The 23,496-nt window shown below is 39.8% G+C and overlaps 1 protein-coding gene across 1 annotated transcript in view; it reads left to right on the top strand.

The window, feature by feature from the left end:
* Nucleotides 1–1,179: 1,179 nt before the first annotated feature.
* LOC119773775 (metal transporter CNNM1-like) overlaps nucleotides 1,180–23,496 on the top strand; it is a 40,449-nt gene continuing 18,132 nt past the window's right edge. The window contains exon 1 of the mRNA XM_038270908.1: nucleotides 1,180–2,715. Within this exon, the coding sequence (XP_038126836.1) occupies nucleotides 1,275–2,715 (1,441 nt within the window). The 5' untranslated portion in view covers nucleotides 1,180–1,274. The remainder of the gene's footprint in view (nucleotides 2,716–23,496) is intronic.

The following is a 23,496-nucleotide window of genomic DNA, read 5'->3' as shown; positions in this document are numbered from 1 at the left end:
TCTTCAATACTTCATCAGTCAATCAAATTTGATGTTAAAATTATCATAAAATTTAGTGTTCAGCCATAGGGGCCTAGGGCCCCCATAAAACGTATTTTACATGTATGGTTAATACAGCTATTACTTATTTGTGCACATTATGTTTTTAATAAAAAAACACTTTCATCAAAATGCCATCAGAAAGCTTATAATATATATCTTGGGCCCCCTCCCCCTTCAGTGTTCACCACATTGGATCAGTGCATTTGCTACACGTGCATAAAGGTTCAAACAAGCAGCAGCAAATCATTTGAAAACAAACGGCGGGAAGAGCAGTGTTGCCAACTCAAGCACTTTTATTACAGAAAAGCGCTTAGCGCCAAATCTAGTGACTTTCTTCTGCTGGTGGAGACTTTGGCAACAACATATAAAAGCAGGGAACTCTGCTCTCCAGAGCATGTAGATTCGTAACCCAACCTCCTGCTCTCCTCTGTTTTGTCCGCTGTCAGGCTTTATGCATCCATCATTTCATTTAAATGAAAAATGGAGAACAGATAAGCAGATCATGGCTTGTCTGTAGTGAAACGAAGGACTGGGTTATTTACTTTTGCTGAAACACAGAGAGGAGCAATCAGCTAAGTTAGAATGGGCTTTGTGTTTCGAAATTCTTTCATTCCTTTTGAGACAGCATTAAAAGTCAGCGGAGCACATTGCCAAAATGAAAAGAAAAAGGGACAAAAGAAAACATAGAGAGGAAAACGGTAAGAAAAGGGACAAGAAGAGAGGGAAAAAAGTAGAATAATTAATGTATGTCTATTCTATTAAAATTTCTGCATCTGTAGAATGGGTCTGTTTTATGTGTTGTCTTCTCAATTCACAGGGCCCCCTGCCTGTCTTTGCCTAAGGCCACACAATTTAAAATTCGCCCCTGGTGAGCTATAAAGTCCGCTTATATCTCGGATTGTTGAGGAAGACCTGCAGGATTTATTATCAACCAAACGGGAGAAGGAAAGTAAATTGAAGACTTTCACACATTGCCTGCTGTTGTTCAGAATAGCATCATAACTTTATTTAAATGATGAAAACACCTATAATCCCCTGTGGGAGACCTGTGACGTTCAGGTAAGAAGCTGGAGGTTATTATTAGAAAGTGACGTAATGACGTTGATGGTGCATCTCCTCCTTTGATGCATCGCTAGAATCAGCAACGTTGTTAAAGGTCCCTCCTTTTCCCACAAGCACCGGAACCAGGCGGCACCACGTGACTCCCGATGCCCAGTTGATCACACCGCATCATGGCTGCGGAGGATGCGGCCGCGCGGTGCCGCCTCGGGTCCCCCGCGTCCTGCGGGGCCCCTCTCTCTCCGTCCCGCTGTCTGTGGATCCTGCTCTGCCTCGGCGGGCTGCTCCCCGCTCCTTCTCTCTGCCTCCTCGGCTTCCGTCCGGAGGAGACCGGAGCGGAGCTGTCCGTGGCGGACGGGGTGCTGAAAGCCACGGAAGGGACTCGCTTCATTCTGCGGGTCTACTACTCCACCTCCCCGCAGAGGCTGAATCGCACCGCGGGGACCCGTGCCAACAATGCCGCGCCCTGGATCGCCTTCATTGAGGAGCCGAGTCCTGGCAGAGAGGGGCAGGTCCACCCCAAGAGGAACATGTGCATGGACAAAAACGCCAGGACGTCCGACATCGAAGTTTTAGGTTCCTTTAAATCTGCTTCCAGTCAGAACTCAGTGCTGGTCGAGCTGCTGGCCAAAGACCTGCGGAGGGGGGAGAAGATTAAGTACTACTCCATGTGCGCCTTCGATGGATCCAAGTGGGAACACTACCGGACCAGGGACTTCTGGGTTGCCGTGACAGAGCGCTCTGCTGTGCCGGAGCTCTGGTTGCAGGTCCTGGTCTCCGTCCTCCTGCTCGGGCTCTCTGCTCTTTTCAGCGGACTGAACTTAAGCTTGTTGGCGCTGGACCCCGTGGAGCTACAGGTCCTCCAGAACAGCGGCACCGACAAGGAGCAGAACTATGCCAGGAAAATCGAGTCCGTGCGTCGGCACGGGAACTACGTCCTGTGCACATTGCTGCTGGGCAATGCGATCATCAACGCGTCTCTGGCGGTGTGGATGTGCCAGATCCTGGGCATGACCTGGCTCTCCACTGTCATTTGCGCGTTCGGCATCTTCTTCATCGGAGAGATCCTTCCCCACTCCGTGGCATCGCGTCACGGTCTGGCCATCGCGTCCAAAACCATCTGGGTGACGCGGCTCCTCATGGTGCTCTCCTTCCCCATATCTTATCCCATCAGTAAACTCCTGGACCTCATCCTTAACCAGGAGATCTCTAACTTCTACACCAGAGAGAAACTCCTGGAGATGCTGCGCGTCACAGACCCGTACCACGATCTGGTAAAAGAGGAGCTGAACATCATCCAAGGAGCGCTGGAGCTGCGCACCAAAACCGTGGAGGACGTCCTGACGCCGCTGACCGACTGCTTCATGCTAGCGTCGGACGCGGTGCTGGATTTTAACACCATGTCAGAGATCATGCAGAGCGGATACACCAGGATCCCGGTGTTTGAGGACGACAGGTCCAACATAGTGGGCATCCTCTTCGTCAAGGACTTGGCCTTCGTGGACCCGGATGACTGCACTCCGCTGAAAACCATAACCCAGTTCTACAAACACCCGCTGCACTGCGTCTTCAACGACACCAAGCTGGACGCCATGCTGGAGGAGTTTAAGAAAGGTGATGAGGGCAGTTTGGGATGTTAACCTGCTAAACCGAAATCTAAACTAAAATCTATCCAAAGTTTATGTTTCAGCTTGTAATACCTTTTTTTTTTTTTTTTTTAATCAGTGAACACAAAACTACGGAAGAGGATTAGGGCCACTGGGAAAAAAAAATAAAGATAACTGATTTTTAAAATTTATTTCAGTTTAACATGGGGAAAAAAGTCAGAATTCTGAGATTAAAGACAGAATTCTGAGATTAAAGACAGAATTCTGAGATTAAAGACAGAATTCTGACGATAAAAAAGTCAGAATTCTAAGAAAAAGGTCAGAATTCTGAGATTAAAGACAGAATTCTGAGATTAAAGTCAGAATTCTTACTTTTTTCTCAGAATTCTGACTTTAATCTCAGAATTCTGACAATAAAAAAAGTCAAAATTCTGAGATTAAAGTCAGAATTCTGATAAAAAAAGTCAGAATTCTAAGAAAAAGGTCAGAATTCTGAGATTAAAGACAGAATTCTAAGAAAAAAAGTCAGAATTCTAAGAAAAAGGTCAGAATTCTGAGATTAAAGACAGAATTCTGAGATTAAAGTCAGAATTCGGACTTCTTTCTCAGAATTCTGACTTTAATCTCAGAATTCTGACAATAAAAAAAGTCAAATTTCTGAGATTAAAGTCAGAATTCTGATAAAAAAAGTCAGAATTCTAAGAAAAAGGTCAGAATTCTGAGATTAAAGACAGAATTCTAAGAAAAAAAGTCAGAATTCTAAGAAAAAGGTCAGAATTCTGAGATTAAAGACAGAATTCTGAGATTAAAGTCAGAATTCGGACTTCTTTCTCAGAATTCTGACTTTAATCTCAGAATTCTGACAATAAAAAAAGTCAAATTTCTGAGATTAAAGTCAGAATTCTGATAAAAAAAGTCAGAATTCTAAGAAAAAGGTCAGAATTCTGAGATTAAAGACAGAATTCTAAGAAAAAAAGTCAGAATTCTAAGAAAAAGGTCAGAATTCTGAGATTAAAGACAGAATTCTGAGATTAAAGTCAGAATTCTGAGAAAGAAGTCAGAATTCTGACTTTAACCTCAGAATTTTGACTTTTTTTATTCTCAGAATTCTGAGATTAAAGTCAGAATTCTGACAATAAAAAAGTCATAATTCTGACGATAAAAAAGTCAGAATTCTAAGAAAAAGGTCAGAATTCTGAGATTAAAGACAGAATTCTGAGATTAAAGTCAGAATTCTGACTTTTTTCTCAGAATTCTGACTTTTTATTGTCAGAATTCTGAGAATAAAGTCAGAATTCTGAGATTAAAGACAGAATTCTGAGATTAAAGTCAGAATTCTGACTTTTTTCCTCAGAATTCTGACTTTTTTCCCATACTAAACTGAAATAAAATGTAAAAATCAGTTAATTTTTTTTTCCCACTGGCCCTAATCCTCTTCCGTACAAAACACTGTTAGATATACAGTATATTTACACAAAATGTCCCTTAATGGCTGCAAACCCAGAATATTTGGAGGAACTGATACTAATAATGATTCTAACAATACTGAGTTTAACCGTGTTTATGAATCAGTATATGACCTTACACTGCAAAAAAAGAAAAACATTTTTTTCTTAAAATAAGTCAAATTTTTCTTGAATTCAGGAGAAAAGTGAGACACTTTGCCAATGGATCAGGACAATTGGCTTTTAAAATAAGAAAAAAACAACTGCATCATCTTATTTCAAGTGCATATTATATCAATATCTTATTACAACTGTAAAAATACTCATTCCATTGACAAATAATCTTATTTACCAGCTAAAATCTAGGCTAAAAACACTTAATTTAAGATTTTTTTAAACTTATTTCTAGATAATTTTTGCAGTATTCTTAAACAAGACTGGAGATGGGTCTGGGAGGGGCAAGTTTCTGCAGTTCAGGGCCAGATGTGAGGCTAAATGTGGGTATAAATTCTCTAAACCAACACATAGTGGTGCATCAGAGAGGAGTGTAAAAAACACCACGAACATATGTTACAGATAAATGAATCAATGAGTTTTTATCATCCATATAAGGCTGACTGGTTACACTACAAATGAAACACTTCTCTTAATCAATTAAAACTCTGGGTTAAAATTGTAGGTTTCCTCACAGGGTTTGATGCTGCAGTGCATTGATTCTTAAAGGCGTTTTCTTTCTGTGTGAGCTACATGTTTGGACTTAGAGATACAGAGGGATGAGATGTTGAATTTATTTATACATAATGTCAACTGGTTTAATTATTAAACTGGATAAATTGATATAGCATTTACTCTAAACATAATAATTTCAGTAAATTAATTGAGTGCATAAAATCACTAAATCCAGCTCTGTAGAAATGTGTAAAACTTAATGCTATGAAGTGAAATTTAACAAATACTAAGGGTTAATTTAGCCAGTTTTGTTTAGTTTGATGAATAATATTGAGTCACCATCATTGGATTTCCTTGTTGGAATCAGATTCTCTCAGAAACAAAAGTGAAACCAGTTTATCTAACAGTGAAATAATAGAAATTTTTACTTTTTTATGGTTCTTTAAATCAATTAAACAAATTCAGCTAATTTATCATAAAGTCTAGTTATAGAAGAGGGCTATTTGTTAGAATATGGAAATAAAAACAATCACTAACCATTTAAAAGTGACCATGAGGTATCTAAATATAACTATATTCTATGGTGCTAAAGAGCATACAAAAATATGCAACTAAGCATCCTGGGAAATAACAGGAAGCCAACCTTCGTTAACTGCAACAGACAATATGAATTTGCATAAATATGTTTTACCTTTAAATGAATAGGATTCCATTGATTTTGGTGGATTATCTTTACTTGAATTAAAATCTGTTGTTGTTTTAATACATTAAAACGTGATTTTAGGTCCCAGTTTTTTTTTTTCTTACACATGAAGCAACCGTCGACACTATTAATTAGCATACACACCTTTTCAATATTAAATAGGAGAGAGATGTTGAAATCATTCCTTTCTCTTTCCTTGTTTGGAAATCTCTTCTGTTTTTTTTTTTTAATTCAATCTAATCTGCTTATGTTTAGCACAAAAACACAATTTTTGATTGTAATCTGATCATAGAAGAGTTACATAATGCAAATGACATCACTGTTTGATTTCTCAGAGTGCAGCCTCCCGTGTTCTGTGAAAATTAATCCTCTTAAATGTTCTGTTCTCCTGATTTCTTTAGGTTTATATATCGTGTCGTTAAGTTTAGTGGACGAGTGAGGAGAATACGCTTGTGAACCAACAGCCTTCTGTGCCATCAGGGGAACAGATTATTTCTCTCATCAAAATAACTTTGGGGAGCTCTTTGAGTGTCTTCTTGAACCTAAAGTCACATCTTTGTCTCAGCAGTACAGAGCGATTTCCATTCATTTCTCTCTGAGACCTTGTGCCTCATTTCCAGTTTTAGGACACCTGCTGTTGCAGGTAAAGCTAAATTGATTTATTCAATGAAAATCATTTTACACTGAACTTGATATGCATTTTTTTACACAATATCAACCAATATTATTACATTCTCTAAGAATATGAAAAAAAAATGTTGAATGAAGAGTATATGCTTAGATAGAGCAAACAGATGCAGGTTATTCGTCTGAGACACGAGAGAAGAATGTCAAAGGAACTAAAGATGCTTAAATAGATCCAGAAGATGTCAGATTTCTTTATTTTCAGTGAAACCTAATTACCTGTTTCTCTGAAAGTACCTTTGTGTTACATTAAACATCTAGCTCATCTTTCCAAAAAAGTAAAAGAAAAAAGTAAAAGAAAAAACAATCAGTTGGACTTTGTTTCCAAGTTTTAAGTGGTTTTGCTTCTCATCCAGGAAGCTTTTTCAATTCAAAATGTCAGAAATAGTGTTGAGTTTGATGCTTTATAGAGTCGACCAAAAACAAAGCCTTGTGTGGATTTCCTGGATGGAAAGCGAAATATCTTCGAACTTGCAAACAAAGTCCAGTGGATTGTTTGTTTTTTTAACTTTTTAGAAGGACTATGAGCTGGATGACTGAGAATCTTCACCAGCATCTAGCTGATCTGTTTCTGGCCTCATAAAATCTGTTAGAGAACATATTACACTGAATGCATTATCAAGAACAAAGAGCACAACACACAACATTCTTTTAGAAAGATATCCATAGAAACATTTCAAGAATTTATCACAGATTAACCGTGACCACAGTAATGGAAACAGAATGTTCTACTACTGCATGTAAAGCAAGATGTATGGTAGAAATCCAACACTTAAAAAATCCCCTGAAACGTCTACTTCCTCAGTGAAACATAGTGGAGGCAGCATCTTTATGTGGGGATGCATCGATGCTGCTGACAGAAGCATGAGGTGTTTAAATAGCTTTTTAATGGATATGCTGATGAAGGTTCTCAGTCATCCAGGTCATATACCCCATTTACACTACCCCTGAAAAACCGTGCAGAGACCGAGCTCAGTAACTGAGATAACTTATCGTGTGTAAAGGGAAAGCAAACTGAACTGAACCGAGCTAGACACAACCGGACCAAGCTAACTGCAGACCAGTTCCAGAGGTGAGCTCGGCTCGGTTTTTCCCTGGCTCGGTTCTCTGATAACAAGATCACATGAGCAGAACGCTTCATCTCCGTCTGGCTGCACATCGCGATTCACACTCCATTCCAGTAGTTGGCGGTAACGCCCCTCCAAAAACGGAAGAAGAAAAACAACTTCTTCTTCAACTATAAACAACAATCGAAATGTTCTCCATGCAACATTTTAAATAATTGCATTTTAAATAACACCGAAGTACAGCAATAATAATCAAGCATAACTTTCTGAATGTGACGGGCGCCGCCATTTCGATTTGCTTGATTCCGTCCTTCTTCGTCTTCTTCTTCTTGTGTTTTATGGCGGTTGGCAAACAAGTTTTGGTGCATTACCGCCACCAACTGCTTGATTTCCTCCTTCAATACCGGCAGTAATACCGCAGATCGTCACTAGGAGGCGAGGAGTCGAGGAACCCAGATAGCGTGATGTGTAAACGGTCGTCAGAACCGAGCTCGGCCTGGTTAACTGATCTGAGCTCGGACCGGTCTCGGCATTGATTGGTTTTTCAAGGGTAGTGTAAATGGGGCTATTGTCATTCCGTAAAAATAAAAAAAAATATCCACTGGACTTGGTTTCCGAGTTTTGAACACATTTCTCCTCTCCAGGAAGCTTTCTCAATTCAAATATCTGGATCCGCAGTAGGGTTGGGAATTGAAAAGATTTTCACGATTCCGATTCCCTTTTCGATTCTATGAAACGATTCGATTCTTTATCGATTCTTTTTTCGATTCCAATTTGGGGAAAAAAGGAGAACAAACAGTTTGATTATCAGCATCAACTGTGTTTACTTAACTATTGCACAATCTTACAAAATCAACAAGATCAAGATGTCCACAGGAAATGTGAAACTGGAGTAACATCTGTGTTTAAATGAAAAATCAATACAAGAACAAACTTAATAACCAACAATGTCTAATAACAAATGATGGGATAATAACCTATTTTAAATAACAAAAAATACTAATTATAAAACAGTAGTAGGGAAAATTAACAGTTATTTTGCAGAAAGATGAGCATATCTGCTTTTTCTGGAAGGATACGGGATCTTTCAGGGCTTATGGTGTCTCCAGTCATGGAGGACACCCTCTCAGATGGGGTGGAGGAAGCCTGCACACAGAGGTAGTTTTCAGCCAGTCAGATAGCAAGGGCAGCGTATCTTGCTTGTTCCACCACCACAGTGTGGCGCTATCCCTGCAGGGGATGGAGGGCAAGCTTTTATAGAGCTGGATTTCCTGATCTACCCTCTGGGCTAAGGAAAGACGGGGCTTTGATTCACAAAGTGACCGCAGCTCGTTGTCTTCCTCCTCGAATAGTTCTTCCAACTTGCGTAACTTGCGTAACTTGCGTAACTTACGTAACGTACGTAAAAAAACGTGACGTAAGTCGTGCTCCCCAGAGCCGGCGCTCTAGGCTCTGGTGCTGCGGGAATCGAAAAAAGAATCGTTCAGCGAGCTGCCAAACGATGCCATGGAATCGGAAAATACGGAACCGGTTCTGAACAGGAACCGGTTTTCGATTCCCATCCCTAATCCGCAGTGAGTTTGAGTCTTATATAGACAAAGCCTTGTATCACTTGGAAACATGCAAATGGTAACCGATGAATGGGTCATTTAGTTCCATCGTTAGCCTGTAATATCTGAAACCTGTGTATGATTCTGAGGGTCGGTCGTTAAAGGGGGGGGATTGTTAGCCTTGTGAGACCATCCTGATCTCGCAAGCTTTCAAGGTTTCACTCGCAGATCAGTCTGGAGACTCTCCGTTAAAGAAAATTTGGAGCCGTTCACCAAACGAACGTCCAATCAGCGTTTGCTTTGAGGCGGGTTGAGGTGTGACGCAACAAGAAGCGCGACAGTTCAGTCTAAGGAACATGGCGGCTTCAGCTGATGAAACTAGCGTTAGCGTGGCTATCGAGCAAGTTTTATCGGAATTACAGAGTATTTCTTCACTGAAAGAAGAGCAAAACACTGCTCTGGAGGCTTTTCTCAGAGGAAAAGATGTTTTTGCTCTTCTCCTGACTGGTTTCGGCAAGAGTAGCCTGGCTGTTAGTACGTCATATGCTTCGTTGATCTGATTGGTTTATTTGGCCCATCTATCACCAACATAGGCCAATCAGCTAACCAGTATTTTCGCCCCTTCCCAAAATTACTTCAACCGACGGTTTCCAGATGGATATGCGGAGCAAATCCATCTGGCGGAGTCAGGTTAGGGGATAGTCTCCTGTACCTGAAACCTGTCTATGATTGTTAAGAGTCGGTCGTTAAGGAGGTATTGTTCACCGGCTGGAGCGGGTAGGTCCCTCGTTCCTCTGCGATGGGGTGGGGGGTTTGGTAATATCTGGAAGGGATCATGTCTATAATTGAATTGTATGTTTTTGGAAGCTGGAATCTAAGTCCACCGCCTCTGCGGATCCAGACATTTGAATTGAGAAAGCTTCCTGGAGAGGTAGCAAAACGTCTTCAAATCTTGGAAACCAAGTCCAGTGGATATTTTTTTGATTTTTTAATGGATTTTTAAGGGTGAGCAGACCAACACTTCCAAACATACAGTCAGAGCTACAATGAATGCTAAGATCAAACCATATTCATGTGACAGAGTGGCCTAGTCAAAGTTCAGTCCTAAATCAAAATAGGAATCAGCATCTTTATAACTGATGGTTAAAGATAGTCTTCTCCAGGTTAGCCGCCCAATGCCTCTGACATCCTATCTGACGTAATTTGATCTATTTTGCAAAAATAATGTCTCAGTCTTTAAAAATCCTTGGAGAAATTCCCCCAAGCGGGCTCCAGCTGTATTAGCGAAAAGTTCCACAGGGCTACGGTAAGTACAGGTGCATGATGCTGTTTTTTTCTATTCGTAAAAAGATTGGAAAAACATGCATCTTTTTTTTCACTTCAGAGTTTCTGGTTGAAAAAAAAAAGATTCGAAAAAGAAAGTTGAAGAGGGGAATAATCTAGCAAGGCATTGCATAACCAAGCCAAGGTACAATCATTTTGTAATGAGGTTATGTAATTTTTCTCTTTATATCTTGACATAAAACTTAGTGAGAACAGAAATGCATTTCTTTCAATTTCTCCCAGAGGAAAACAAAATGTAACACTGTAAATCAGACCCACGCATATCATGTGTTGTCATGACAACACCGAAATATCCTAAAATACTTCGGAAAATGTTCAGGTCAGCATTCTGTCCCAAATATATGAGTCATTTTCATGCATATAAGCTGTTAGTAAAGCAGCCTTCTGTTTGCATTTCAGCAGCAATACCTCGAGCCATTTCTCCACTACAGAAAGTGTGCATGGAGAGAACAGGCGGAGGAGGCACAGCCCTCCCCTGCACTAAAGTGGATAGTCATACCCAATTTGCTGCGCCTCTGCAGTCTGAGTCAGTTTTTGTTTTTTTTTTCCTGTAGATTTAAAGTGGGTGGGGTTCACACTAGCCAATCACAGACTTTGCTGCTTCCCACTGCCTTCCTGCATGTCCATGAACGCTGCAGAGTCAGCAGTCTTTTCTCTCACTGGGTTTGTGTTGAGGACAGGAAGAGAGGGCAGCAAACAGAAGAGGACACCTTGACCAAAGCAGCCTCTGTTTATTGGAGACATCTGACAGATCATTAGTTATCCTGTTCAGTTTGTCTGTTTTAACAATGCAGGAGTTTTAGGAGATCTGCTGATCAGTTAAACCTGCATTCTTCTCTGGAGAGCACCAGAATTTGAAAATCAAATCAGATGCATCTTAATTATTGATTTTAAAAGTAATCAGGCGTTCTGCATGTAGATGACCTGGATGAGATAATCTGCAGAGGATTATGATTGAAGTCTCTGCCTCTCTCTGTCCTCATGCTCCTCTCACTGCAGGAATGCTCCCTGCCTCTGCAGCAAAAAAATGCAGTCAGTCCTTTTTGCTCAGATGAGAATCCTGCAGAGGCCGATGCAAATGGGAGAATAAGTTTAAATAAAAGCAAAAACAAAACCTTATTACAGTTTTTTTTTTATTTCAAGACTAGACAGACTGTTTTGATTATTATTTATTTTTTATTTATCCTTTATTTAACCAGGTAATACCCATTGAGATTAAAAATCTCTTTTGCAAGGGAGACCTGGCCAAGATAGGCGTCAAAATTACATCACATCATTACATACGTACAAAGACACACACATAAAAGCCAAATATTCAATAAAATTTCAATTAAAACATTGACATGTGAATAGGGGTGTAAATCACATCCATCATGACGATTCGATTCAGTATTGATTTCCTGACCCAACGATTCGATTATTTTCGATACTCAAGAATACACTACGATGCGATTCGATTCGATTTGATTAATCGATTTTTATTTTTATTTTTTTTTTACACCTTACAGGCTAAACAAAGTTTCAAGTTTGAAATAAATCAATGAAAGCTGTAATATCGTTATGTTTTTTTTTTTAGAGACAACAACAAATAACAGAAGTAGAAAAGTTGCATCAAAAAATACTGCAAAAATACTGCAGAAAATCAGTGCAATGAGTGCAATGCAATACCTTGGCTCCAGACGTCCCGCCCCCTTCACAGACGCTCCGCTGCTCCTCACCAAAATTGTAGCTGACGGTAGACAATGCCGCAGACAGGAAGCCGGCTTGTTTTGTTTTTATGACCGAAATTGCGGAAAACAACTGGTGAAGTTTGACCCGCTAGAAGAGCGAGGTGTGCGAGAACGCTGGGACCCTTTTTCCACCTGGATCTCCGCTCTTTTTGGCCCTCATGTCCCTCCGTCGTCGGACTAAACTCGTCCCCACTTCCTCGCCGCCTCGGCCGTATCTAGACCCACAGTGTGTAGCACAGACCACGCTTCAATATTGAGCATAATTTAAAAATGTCTGTGTCAAGCTCACTGCGACACACTGCTGTAAGAGTATAACCAGGAAGCGAGGTAGGAGGGCAAAATAGGTTTAGCGCCACCGCAGCACGGGAGGAGAATTACGCCCAGGAGCAAATGGATAAAAATAGACCGGAGGGAAAAAAAAACATAAATGGATTCTCTTGCGGACGTATCGATGCATCGGATCGTCGGCTGTTGGATCGATGCATTGATACAAAACGATTATTATTTACACCCCTACATGTGAGGGAATCCAACTCAAAACATCTCATTCTCAGCTTAAAGGTATTCAAAGGAACCAATTTACTAAGTTTCAAGTTATTTTTGCAGCAAATTCCATGTAAAGGGAGCAGAGTAAGCAAAGGCCTTTTTACCCAGCTCAGTACTGACAAGTGGGACAGAAAACAAGACAACAGCCTGAGAACGGAGAGAGTAATGACCAGTACTTTTTTTCATAAGAAGTGAACATAAATAAGATGGAAGCGCACCAGGAATAGCCTTATATATAAATATATACCAATGACAAAGCCTCCGTTTAGCCAAGGCAGACCACCCTACACGAGAATACAGCTCACAGTGATGGGTGCGAGCTTTACAATTAGTAATTAATGTGGTCTTTACAACATTTGAGGGGTTGAGAGATGTTATCTATGAAGACTGCCTACCTCAGAGATCCAGGACCAGACTTCTTTCCTCTTTCTACTTGGAGGCATCTTAGTAAAGCCAGGGTTTTCAGAACCATTAGGATGATATTTTCAGTTATTCATGCTCCTTCCAAAGTTTATAACTGCTCTTAAACATAATTCTTGATAGTTTTGCATAGTTTGTTTAATTTAATGCTTTTTTTCTACATTACCCGAGTCCTCTGATTTTATCAAATTACAGCTACAGTTACTTTATTTGGACTAAAACTGGAAGGTGAGCCTCTTGCCCAGCTCTCTTTCCGTCACCTGAACAGCTAAAATACTTCCCCACATCATGCCATGTTTTACAGTAGGGATGGTGAGTTTGTGGTGGCGTGCTGTTAATTTTACACAGCAAAAAGGTGTTTTATGTATAAGGTTAGAAAGTTAAATCTTGTTTTATTTGACCAGAGTAACTTCATTTTTCTAGACATTTATGAAATAAAAAATGTAGAAAATGCTGATGAAGATTCTCAGTCATCCAGGTCATAGTCATTCCATTAAATAAAAATAAAAAATCCACTGGACTTGGTTTCCAAAGTTTGAAGACGTTGCCAACATTCGGTTTCTATTTGCATTACGGCTGCAACTAACGATTATTTTAAAAGTTGATGAATCGGACAAAAATATTTTTTATATTAACCTCTTTATTCCAAAATAAACATTTTAGACAGAACAAACAAGCACACAAGTACAGGTTGCTCATTAACTGTCCTGGTGCAATATGAAAAATAAATGTTTGTGTTAAAACTACTTAAACTTACATGAGAAATGTAGCTGTACATCCACAAAATATAGGGTACTTTGTTTCATAAAGCGCAAAAAAAGACATTTTTGTTTTTTAAAGCCCCTAAGGGGTTCAAACAATAGGTTCCCCCATTTCAACAAATGAGTTTTTTTAGGCTAGAAGAGTTCTGCCTTTTAAGACAGGAAAGTATAGCAGTTAAAGTTGCTACTTGAGAGAATACTCAACCATAGAGATAAAAATAGCCCTGTGATTCAAATTATAAATTGTATTTGGAATAAAAATGGGAGAACTAGGGGTGGTAAAAAACACATCCTCCAAAGACAGATATTTCCATGGGAATGTGGCAGATAATTAATTGACATATTACTGATCTTGCTGGATTTTATTCTGCTTTACTTCCATAAATTGCAGGATCTTCTTTACTTTATCTTTGCCAGAAGATTTAAACTTTAAAAGCCTTGCCCTCATAATTTGCAAGTTAAATTATTTTTAAAGAAAATATAAACGCTGCTTAAGCTAATTCAAATGAAATTAAAAGTAAAATAAGTAGCCAACCTTATCACTGTCTGTAACCTACTAACACTGTAAGGAAAGCATCAGATGAGCTACCTGAGAAACTAACGTTACGTTTCCCCACTTTAAAACCAAACAAACATGGTCGCTCACCCTGTTGATCAGCTCTCTTCACTGCCATCGAAGGCTCCAACGTGTTTTCTTTTCAGGTGCTGCATCATAACAGTGGTGCTTCCGTGCCATGTTCATTTGTTTTTACAAAAGTTGCATGTTACGACTTTTTTCACTTTACAAAGCGCAGGCTGTCTGCGAATTGAAACGCAGCTTGCGTTTGCGGTATCGGTCATTAGAACAGTTGACGTTACTGCCTTTTGAAAACAGCCTTTGTGCACCTACGGCGCTGGCTCGCTCTGCCGTATTTTTTTTTTCTTCCCCGTTTCAATCAAGTGGCAGTGATGACGACGGCAGCGGATGACGCATTAATCGCGCGACAGAAACTAATCGATGATGAAATTCGTTGCCAACGCTTTTAAAAGTCGATTTTTGTCGATTTTATCGATTCATTGTTGCAGCCCTAATTTGCATGTTTCCAAGCAATACAAGGCCTTGTCTACATAAAGACTCAAACTCACTGCGGATCGGGACATTTGAATTGAGAAATCTTCATGGAGAGGTGGCGAAATGTCTTCAGATCTTGGGAACCAAGTCCAGTGGATTTTTTTTTTTTTTACTTTTACGGAATGAAATATAGAAAAGTTTCCGGATTGCCTCTACTTCATTATTATGTTCTAATTTATGTTGGTTTTCTCTTAAAATTCTTGTAAAATCCAGCAGAATTTTGTTGTTTTGATGCAACCAAACTTAAATAAGGTTAAGATATAGAAAATGTATGTTAAAGAAATATCAGAACAAACATTGACAAGGATAAGCAAAGCAGCAGTCCTGTTTTCTATGTGATCATCACATAGAATCCAGCTAATCCATTAATCTTTGCCTCTTTTCAGCCTTCATACGTCGCATAATGGCTATACCCTTCAACTGTTATAAATTTAAAAAGTAAAAATTTGCACCTGAGTAGATTCAGTTACTAAAGGGGATTGCTGAAGATAATGACATATTTGCAAGAATAAAAACAGACAAACATCATTGGCATCTTTTCTGCACTATTCTGATCTAAGAAGAGTTATTTAGCTTCTTATGCAGGAAAATCTGTCATAAAATAAGCACACATAAATGAGACCGTACTGATAAACTTATCCTTTAGAGCAGATAACTCTCAGGGACAGCTCTCCGCCTGAGTCATAACGATAAAGAAAACAAACTCCGCCATGGTGCGAAGCCCTGATAGGTGGCAACCTACAAAGGAGGCAGAACGACCTAGAAAAAAGGGTCGAAATCCTTCATCCTGTACATCTTTATAAGTAGTAGAGATTTATCAAACTTTAAGTACCAAAAAAACGATATCCTGAAGGTCTGCATTCCTTTTTATAATGCTGGCCTGACCCTTTATAACAATAAACTGGATAACCCATTAAAATGTTCATCTTAAACTGTACAAATGTTTGCACACGTATGGCCACACAAGTTTATTTCTATAGTGCATTTCAGTAACACAGCAAGTTCAAAGTGCTGTATATAAGAGGAAATAGAAAAGCATACTGAAGCGACATAAAGGCAACATGTATAGTTAAAGAGAATACAAATGAACGATTAAAATAAAATGGCTATATTAAAAAATAATAGAATTGATTAAAAAAACAAAAGGAAAAACTGAAAGTTGAACTGAAAACTTAAAGAAGGTTTAAACGGTTTAGTCAAAAGCCACTCAATACAGAACATTTTTAATCTCGATTTAAAGCAGTTTCAGCTCTTTTTTAGTTTTCTGAGGGTTTATTCCAGAAGCAGCTAAAAGCTGCTTCTCCATGTTTGATTCTGAGTTTGCAGAGTAGATTAGATCAAGGAGACCTTAGAGGTCTGGCTGTTGATCCACTGCCAACAATCTGCAGTTTATTTTGGAGCGAAGCCATTCAGTGATTTTTAGACTAACAGAAGGATTTTAAAGTCTATTCTTTGAGATACGGGGAGCCAGTAAAGGAATTTAGAACTGGGCTGATGTTCTCTACTTTCTTAGTTCTAGTGAGGACGCTGGCAGAAGCATTCTGGATCAGCTGCAGCTGTCTGATCTGCTTTTAGGCAGACCTATGAAGACACCACTGCATGGATCAATTCTACTGAAGATGAAGGAAGCGGGAATTAGTCTTTGAAGATCCTTCTATCATGGAGGCAACATATTCTCATTATCAGTGCGTATGAAATCGTACGAAAAGTTATGCACACTATTTCGTACGTTTTGGACGTTTTTTCTCAAAAAACCACATCAGTGCGCATGCGCTGGCAGACAGAAAAAAAACACATCCGCAGACGGACGGAAAACTGGGAAAAACTGCAATAATCACTTATTCATGTCTCTAACTACGTTGCTTGCTGTTTTAGATCTTAGGGTTAGGGTCAGGGTTAGGGCTAATTGTAATTTATATTCTAGATTCGTATTGCATGCGCATACAACGAAAAAAACGTCCAAAACGTACGAAATTACGGTGCATAACTTTTCGTACGATTTCATACGCACTCATAATGAGAATAGGTTGCTTCAGGTGATAGAAGGCTGACTTTGTTCCTGTGTTTATGAGCCTCTGAAGGTTCAAGTCTAAGTCCATCACTGCACCCAGATATAGAGCCTGATTGCTGGTTTCTAGATGGATTAAATGAAACTGGGTGCTAGATTTTTAATCATCTTCCTTTAGTCAAAAAACTATAACTTTAGGTTTGTTTAGAAAATGTTGGCTCCTCCATGAGTTGATTTCTTTCTGCATTTACCCAGAGCTGGAATAGGTTCATAGTCAACTGTCGACATCTTAATGTACAGCTGAGTGTCGTCTGTGTAGTTATGGAAACGTTTGCTGTCAAGTTCTCTCTTTAGATTTGATTTTTAAATGTGCAATCCCCACTTGAAAGGGAAGTCTCTTCTGTGAAACATAACTGGTGTCCACTCAAGGAGTCTTCATTTAAGTCATCTTTATTTTGATGGTTATAATTTCCCTCCAATCACACAGGTGAAAACCCGGTTGTCCTTCTTCACAGTTCTTCTTAGAAACCTTTTGCACAGTTTGCACTTTGCATGTTCTACCATCACTGTTTGGGTTGCATGCTGTGCTACTTCCTCAAACAAGAGCGAGAGGTTAGCCACACCAAAAGTATACTCTTTGATTGCATGAGATTGAGTCCAGCTGGTTCCCATCTCCAGCAGGTAGAGCAGAAACTAGCAGCAGAGGAGATTGGCAGAGGGGAGTGGCTTCCTGGCAGTTCAGCAAAACATTTGCTGTTCATTAAGATCTGAGTTTGGGAGAGCATGTAGATATTCAATGGTAGGGGCCCTAAAGTGGACCCTTGGGGGAAAAACCACGTGGGATTTCTGTGGTCTCTGATGTAAAGTTACCTACTGACACAAAAAAGTCCCTTTCCTTCTAGAATTCAAGCCTGTCCAGTGCTGAACCATTTCTGATTAAATGTAGTGATAAGCAGTGTTGGATGCTGCACTGAGGTCCAATTATATTATTACTGTGGTTCTTCCGCTTCCTGCATTCAGACCAGTGGCGGCCGGCCCATAGGGGGCGCTGGGGCACCGCCCTCCCTGATAAGAAGAGAGAAACGTAAAATATATTTTTAGAAATTAACTCATAAATGTCAGATTTACTCTCTAGACTGTGTACCTATAAGCAAAACAAATTATATAAACTACATTTCCCTATCTACTGTCATTCATTTGTGGATTTATGCCACGGGGACTTGTCATCTTCAGTCTGGCTGCGTCTTTGCTGGGTTCAAACCCAGTTTGGTGTAATTGAATAAGTCAATGAATCTGTGTAAAAGAATTAAGTTGTAAAAATTATTTGTTTTTGTACATCAATTGTTTGTGGAGGTAATATATGGACAGAACTGATTAATGAGAAGAAATCAGAAATAAGAGAGCCTGAGGGGAGGGGCTTAAACTATTTAATGAGGGCTGTGGGAAGAAAAGCGGCAATTTTTGTTTTCTGTTTCTTTGTTACATTGCTGGTAACTGGAGGGAGGCTGAGGCTCAGAGTATCTTGTATGTTTAGTTTCTTTTGCACCCTGTTTTGAGTTTTTGAGCTCAATAAATCACCAACACCGGTAACCCGACTGAGACTGGATTCTTGGAGGCCAAAGAACCCCGTCACAGTGACCCAAATCATCACTGTTACTGTTATTATATAGTAAATTAAATCATTACTGTTAAATTGTATGTATTGTCCAATTGTTTATTTGAATTCTTATTCCGGATTAGTTGGAGACATACACTAGGCTATATCAGCCCCACCAAAAATATTTTTCACCAGCCGCCACTGATTCAGACAAGTGTCATTGAACACCCTGACAAAAGCAGTCTATGTTCTCTGATGAGCATAGAAGACTGACTGGAAGATGTAGAAGCGGCTGGTTATTTTTAGACGCTGAAAGGAAATTAGCAAATAAAAAAAATGAAAAATAAGGAATAGTTTTGTTTCTCTGATGTTATTGTAAAGATGTTCAAGATCCTCTGAAACGGCAGCAGTCTGCGATCAGAAGTTCAGTCTAACTGGTATGTCAATGAACCCAAACCCGACCACCACCGGTCCAGCTCTCTTCTCCCACCCGTCTCCCTTTCACATGCATGTTCGTGTATTGCAGTGGAGCTGAAATAAAAGTAGCTGGCTTCAACTGAGAGTCACTTCAACTATGATATCTATACATTTATAAACTGTTTCCATCCAGAGGATATTAGGAGCCATAGCTCTCCTGTAAAAACATTGCAAAGCAGTGCAGACACGCAGCCTGCAGTCCTGCTGGATCTAAAGAGTGAATATTTGGCCTGAATGCTAAGCAGTGTGAATGGCACACAGGAAGTTGCCAAGTAACAGCCCCCCCTTGCTGTGAAAAACAACTGCAGCAATGTGCTGGTATGGAGACGCTTTCTAGAGCAGGGAGCAGCGTCGTTTGAAAGGCTGCAGGCTGAATTAGACACAGAAGGGGTATTCCATCCGAACCGAAATGCCTCTGTCAGTTAGATTTAGGAAAATAAGATTTAACCGAGTACGGACTCTAACAGAAAAAAAAAATCTATTATTATATAGAAAAACTTCTTCCTCCGAATCTCTCGTCCTCTACTGTTTGTCCTGCTCTGTTTCCTGTCCTAGAAGAGAGAAGCTTATCAAATATTCAGTGTGCTGCATATAGAGTCGATGCCCCCGCTGTCTGGCCTCTTCACTCGTTTTATATTCTCTGCTGGATTTTTGCGTATCTCAGCTCTCATTTATGGAGCTAAATCAGTCTCAATTTTCACAAATACACATATGTGATTCATACATGCACAGGACAAGCTCCACACATACACGGCACGATTCACGCAAGGACAAAAAACTTCACACACAGTACGAGAGATTGTGCAGGTCAATCTGGAAGAAGAAGAAGAAGAAGAAGAAGAAGAAGGAGAAGAACGCCCTTGTTTTAGATTAGATTAGATTAGCTTTATTGATCCCACAGCGGAGAAATTCACTTGTCACTTATTGGCATAGAAGTCAAAGAAGGTGCAAACAAGGAGGAAAAAGGTGCATTAAGAATAAACAATAAACAATATATATACAGTATATCCAGGTATATACAGTATATCAAGATAAATAAGGATTAGGGTGCAGTGTACATGTATCTCACACAATGAAAAACAAAATAAAATAAGAAATAAAGAAATAAGAAATAAAATAAAAAAATATGTACAATCCGGATAGCTTATATACAGGTGGATTTACTTTTACGTTAAAGTGTAGTAGGTAAGAAGGAACGGTGAGGTAGTGGTATGACTATTCTATTTACATATATTGCACATTCAGCATATTGCACAGAATATTGCACAGTCAATAATAAAAAACTATAATATAGCTGCACAATGGTTTTTACAGGAGTTATTGTGGTTATAGTGCATTATTATAGAGTCTGGTGGCAGCAGGAATGAATGACCTGTGGTAGCGCTCCTTTTTACAGACAGGGTGTCTAAGTCTCTGACTGAAGGAGCTGCTCAGCTCCTCTACAGTCTGGTGCAGGGGGTGAGAGGTGTTGTCCATGATGGATGTGAGTTTGGACAGCATCCTCCTCTCAGCGACTTCCTCCACCGAGTCCACCAGCTTATTCAGTCTCTTTCTGTCCCGCTCTGAGCTGCCAGGGGCCCAGCAGACGACAGCGTATAGGAGGGTTGAGGCCACCACAGAGTCATAGAAGGTTTTAACCAGGGGCCTGCTCACTCCAAAGGCCCTCAGCCTCCTCAGGAGGTGGAGGCGGCTCTGGCTCTTTTTATACAGAGCGTCAGTGTTGTGAGTCCAGTCCAGTTTATTGTTGACGTGAACACACAGGTATTTGGAACTCTTCACAGTTTCTATGTCCTGTCCCTGGATGTTTGCACATGCCCAGTGCTCGAGGTTCTGGTAAATCGGCTCGTAGATGCTCGTAGCTCTGCTTCAACAGCAGGATTTGTCGAAAACCAACACCTCACGACGGACGACTGAATTTCTAACATGTTTGATTTTCTCCCGACCTTACGATTCCTGATGAGGAGGTGGTTCTAAGAGGCCGATCGCCCCTCGTTACACCCTGCATACTACACGACGCAGGACGCACGATGAGGCTGAGAATTGGCCCGATTGAAAAAATTCTCAAGCGACTGGAATATCGGCCTAAAAAGGGCAAAAAATCGTACAGCGTGTGCCCAGATTTAGCAGTCTGAGTGTGTAGACTACAGAACTAGACTGACAGACACTTTAAAGGCCTTTGCATGTGTTTCATGTTTCAACATATTCTCATTATCAGTTCGTATGAAATCGTACGAAAAGTTATGCACACTATTTCGTACGTTTTGTACGTTTTTCCTCAAAAAACCACATCAGTGCGCATGCGCTGGCAGACAGAAAAAAAAAGCAGATCCGCGGACGGACGTAAAAACGGGAAAAACAGTGCAATCATCACTTATTCATGTCTCTAACTACGTTGCTTGCTGTTTTATATCTTAGGGTTAGGGTCAGGGTTAGGGCTAATTGTAATTTATATTCTATATTCGTGAATGGTGCGTCAGATGAAAAAAAGGTCCAAAACGTACGAAATTACGGTGCATAACTTTTCGTACGATTTCATACGCACTCATAATGAGAATAGGTTGCATGTTAATGCGTTGATTGGAGTGCAATTGAATTGTCAGTTCTAATCATCAAAATTAAAAAGGGGGTTGCTATTATTCGACTCCCTCTGATGACTGCAGCACTCTGAGCTCTTTCATCCACTCTAAACGTAAGCATCGACTGCAGTAAGATCCCATCCAGCACCCTGAGTATGTGTTCGGCATGCAGAGACTGTGTTCATTGAAAAAGAAAGTAAAGAGCTACAAATACTTAGTTACAAATAGTCCAGCAAAATCATACTAATGCACACAGTGATGATATACTTTAATGAGTAGGTTTTTATGTAGAAAAAGAGTTAAAAAAAATTCTACTTGATGTTTTCTTCTATTTTGCCAAAGCAGAATGAAAGACAATAGAGAGGTGACCGTGATGTTCTGCTGCATGCTGACAGGACAGACAGGAAGCGAAGGAGAATGCACAGACACTGCAGTCCTGGCTGTTTCTCTAATGTGGTTAGTCTGGATTTAGCTTATTTTGTCCTCTATGATGTAGGGCTGACTGTCATAGGCAGCTAAAGAGGTCTTTATCTCAGTGGGTCTTTATCTGGTTAGATTATTGTTGTTTGTTTAAAAAGAAAAAAACAATTTAAATGACTTAATTACAAAACTACCGTTATTAGCTAACATCAACCAAAGTTTGAGTAATTCATGTTGGAGCCAAATGCTTGATTTATGATGGAATATTTATTTATAGTTTACTATTTTTGTCTGGTTTTGGTATGATATATATGAACATGAAATATTTTGGTTTGAAGTATGAATTGACTGACTTAATTATGACATTATGAATTTGTTTAGTTGTGTTTTGCTGCCGTCCATTATTTACGCCAGAGGTCTTCAACAGGGGGTCCATGACCCGCAGGGGGTCCACGGAGGTACTGCAGGGGGGTCGCGAAAGTTTTGGTTGATTAGACTTCTTTTTATATTCCCCCCTGCAATTTTTTCCACTAATCAAAATGTCTTTAAATTCACTTTGACATGAATTCAACAGACTGTAGTAAACAGATAAATGGAGGCAGAAGATATCTTTCAGTCATCAATGCACACATTCAGCGACACACAGGAGCTCTTTCAAGCTCGGCACCGTTTCATTCACCACACCTGTCCCATCAACCAGGAATCAGAATCAGAAATACTTTAATAATCCCAGGGAGAAATTACTTTGGTAAACATTAATCCATCTGTAATAGAATGACTATAGGAACAGTTTCATACAATATATATAATTAGGGGGTCCCCGCTCCATCTCGCCATCGGTTTGGGGGTCCTTGGTCTGGAAAACGTTGAAGACCCCTGATTTACGCTGTTTCTGGCCTCTGCCCCTTCATTATGGACAGGTGACTGCAGCACCTGGATTTTATTGGAGTTGGCTATTGGGGCTCTTGGATTCAGTCAGCGCAGCCATACAGTTTTTGACCGCTTTGATTATTGTTGTTTTTTTTTTTTTGAGTGGCAAAAGAGGAACGAAATGAGCCGATATGATCTGCCTGTCACGTCATATTGCGGTAAGAAAATCTAAGTTTGTTTTGATTTTGGAAAATAAAGCGTCCTGATCAAGAGGAAAGAAAGTTTGCTGATTGCATGATCACATTAAACAACATCTGACAGATCTGAAGTGAGTCTAACTTGGATGCTTCTGAACCAAGAGCCAAACGATCTTTATTGGAAAGATTGCGCTATTAATTCATGGGTGCTTTTTTTCTGTCAAAGAAAAAACTACATGCTTTAAAGGTACACTGTAACAATTTCTCTTTTTTACAATGATTTAATTGCAGATCTTTTACTATTGGTGCATTATTACCATTATTATAAATTTCTAGAGGGAAATCATTGACATTGTCCTAATCCGAAATCCCTCACCCTTTAATCTATATATCAAGTGGGGACTACAGTATATAGTGAATTTAGTTAACTGACCGTTCAGACTTATGATCACTACTTTTCACTCCCCATAGGTCATGTGACTCCAGTTCCTCGCACTGCACCATCTTTGTTCTCTCGCCCCCAAGTATATCTCCTTATGCTTTACAAGGAGAGCTTTTGCAAAGCATTCTGGGATTTATCTGCTGGTCTTGTGACCATTGATGTACACTAATT

The sequence above is a fragment of the Cyprinodon tularosa genome, unplaced genomic scaffold, assembly GCF_016077235.1.
Source record: "Cyprinodon tularosa strain WSP-4 unplaced genomic scaffold, ASM1607723v1 ctg783, whole genome shotgun sequence".
Classification (NCBI taxonomy): Eukaryota; Metazoa; Chordata; class Actinopteri; order Cyprinodontiformes; family Cyprinodontidae; genus Cyprinodon; species Cyprinodon tularosa.
The sequence above is the reverse complement of the archived record's forward strand: the minus strand, read 5'-3'. Positions and strand labels throughout refer to the sequence as shown.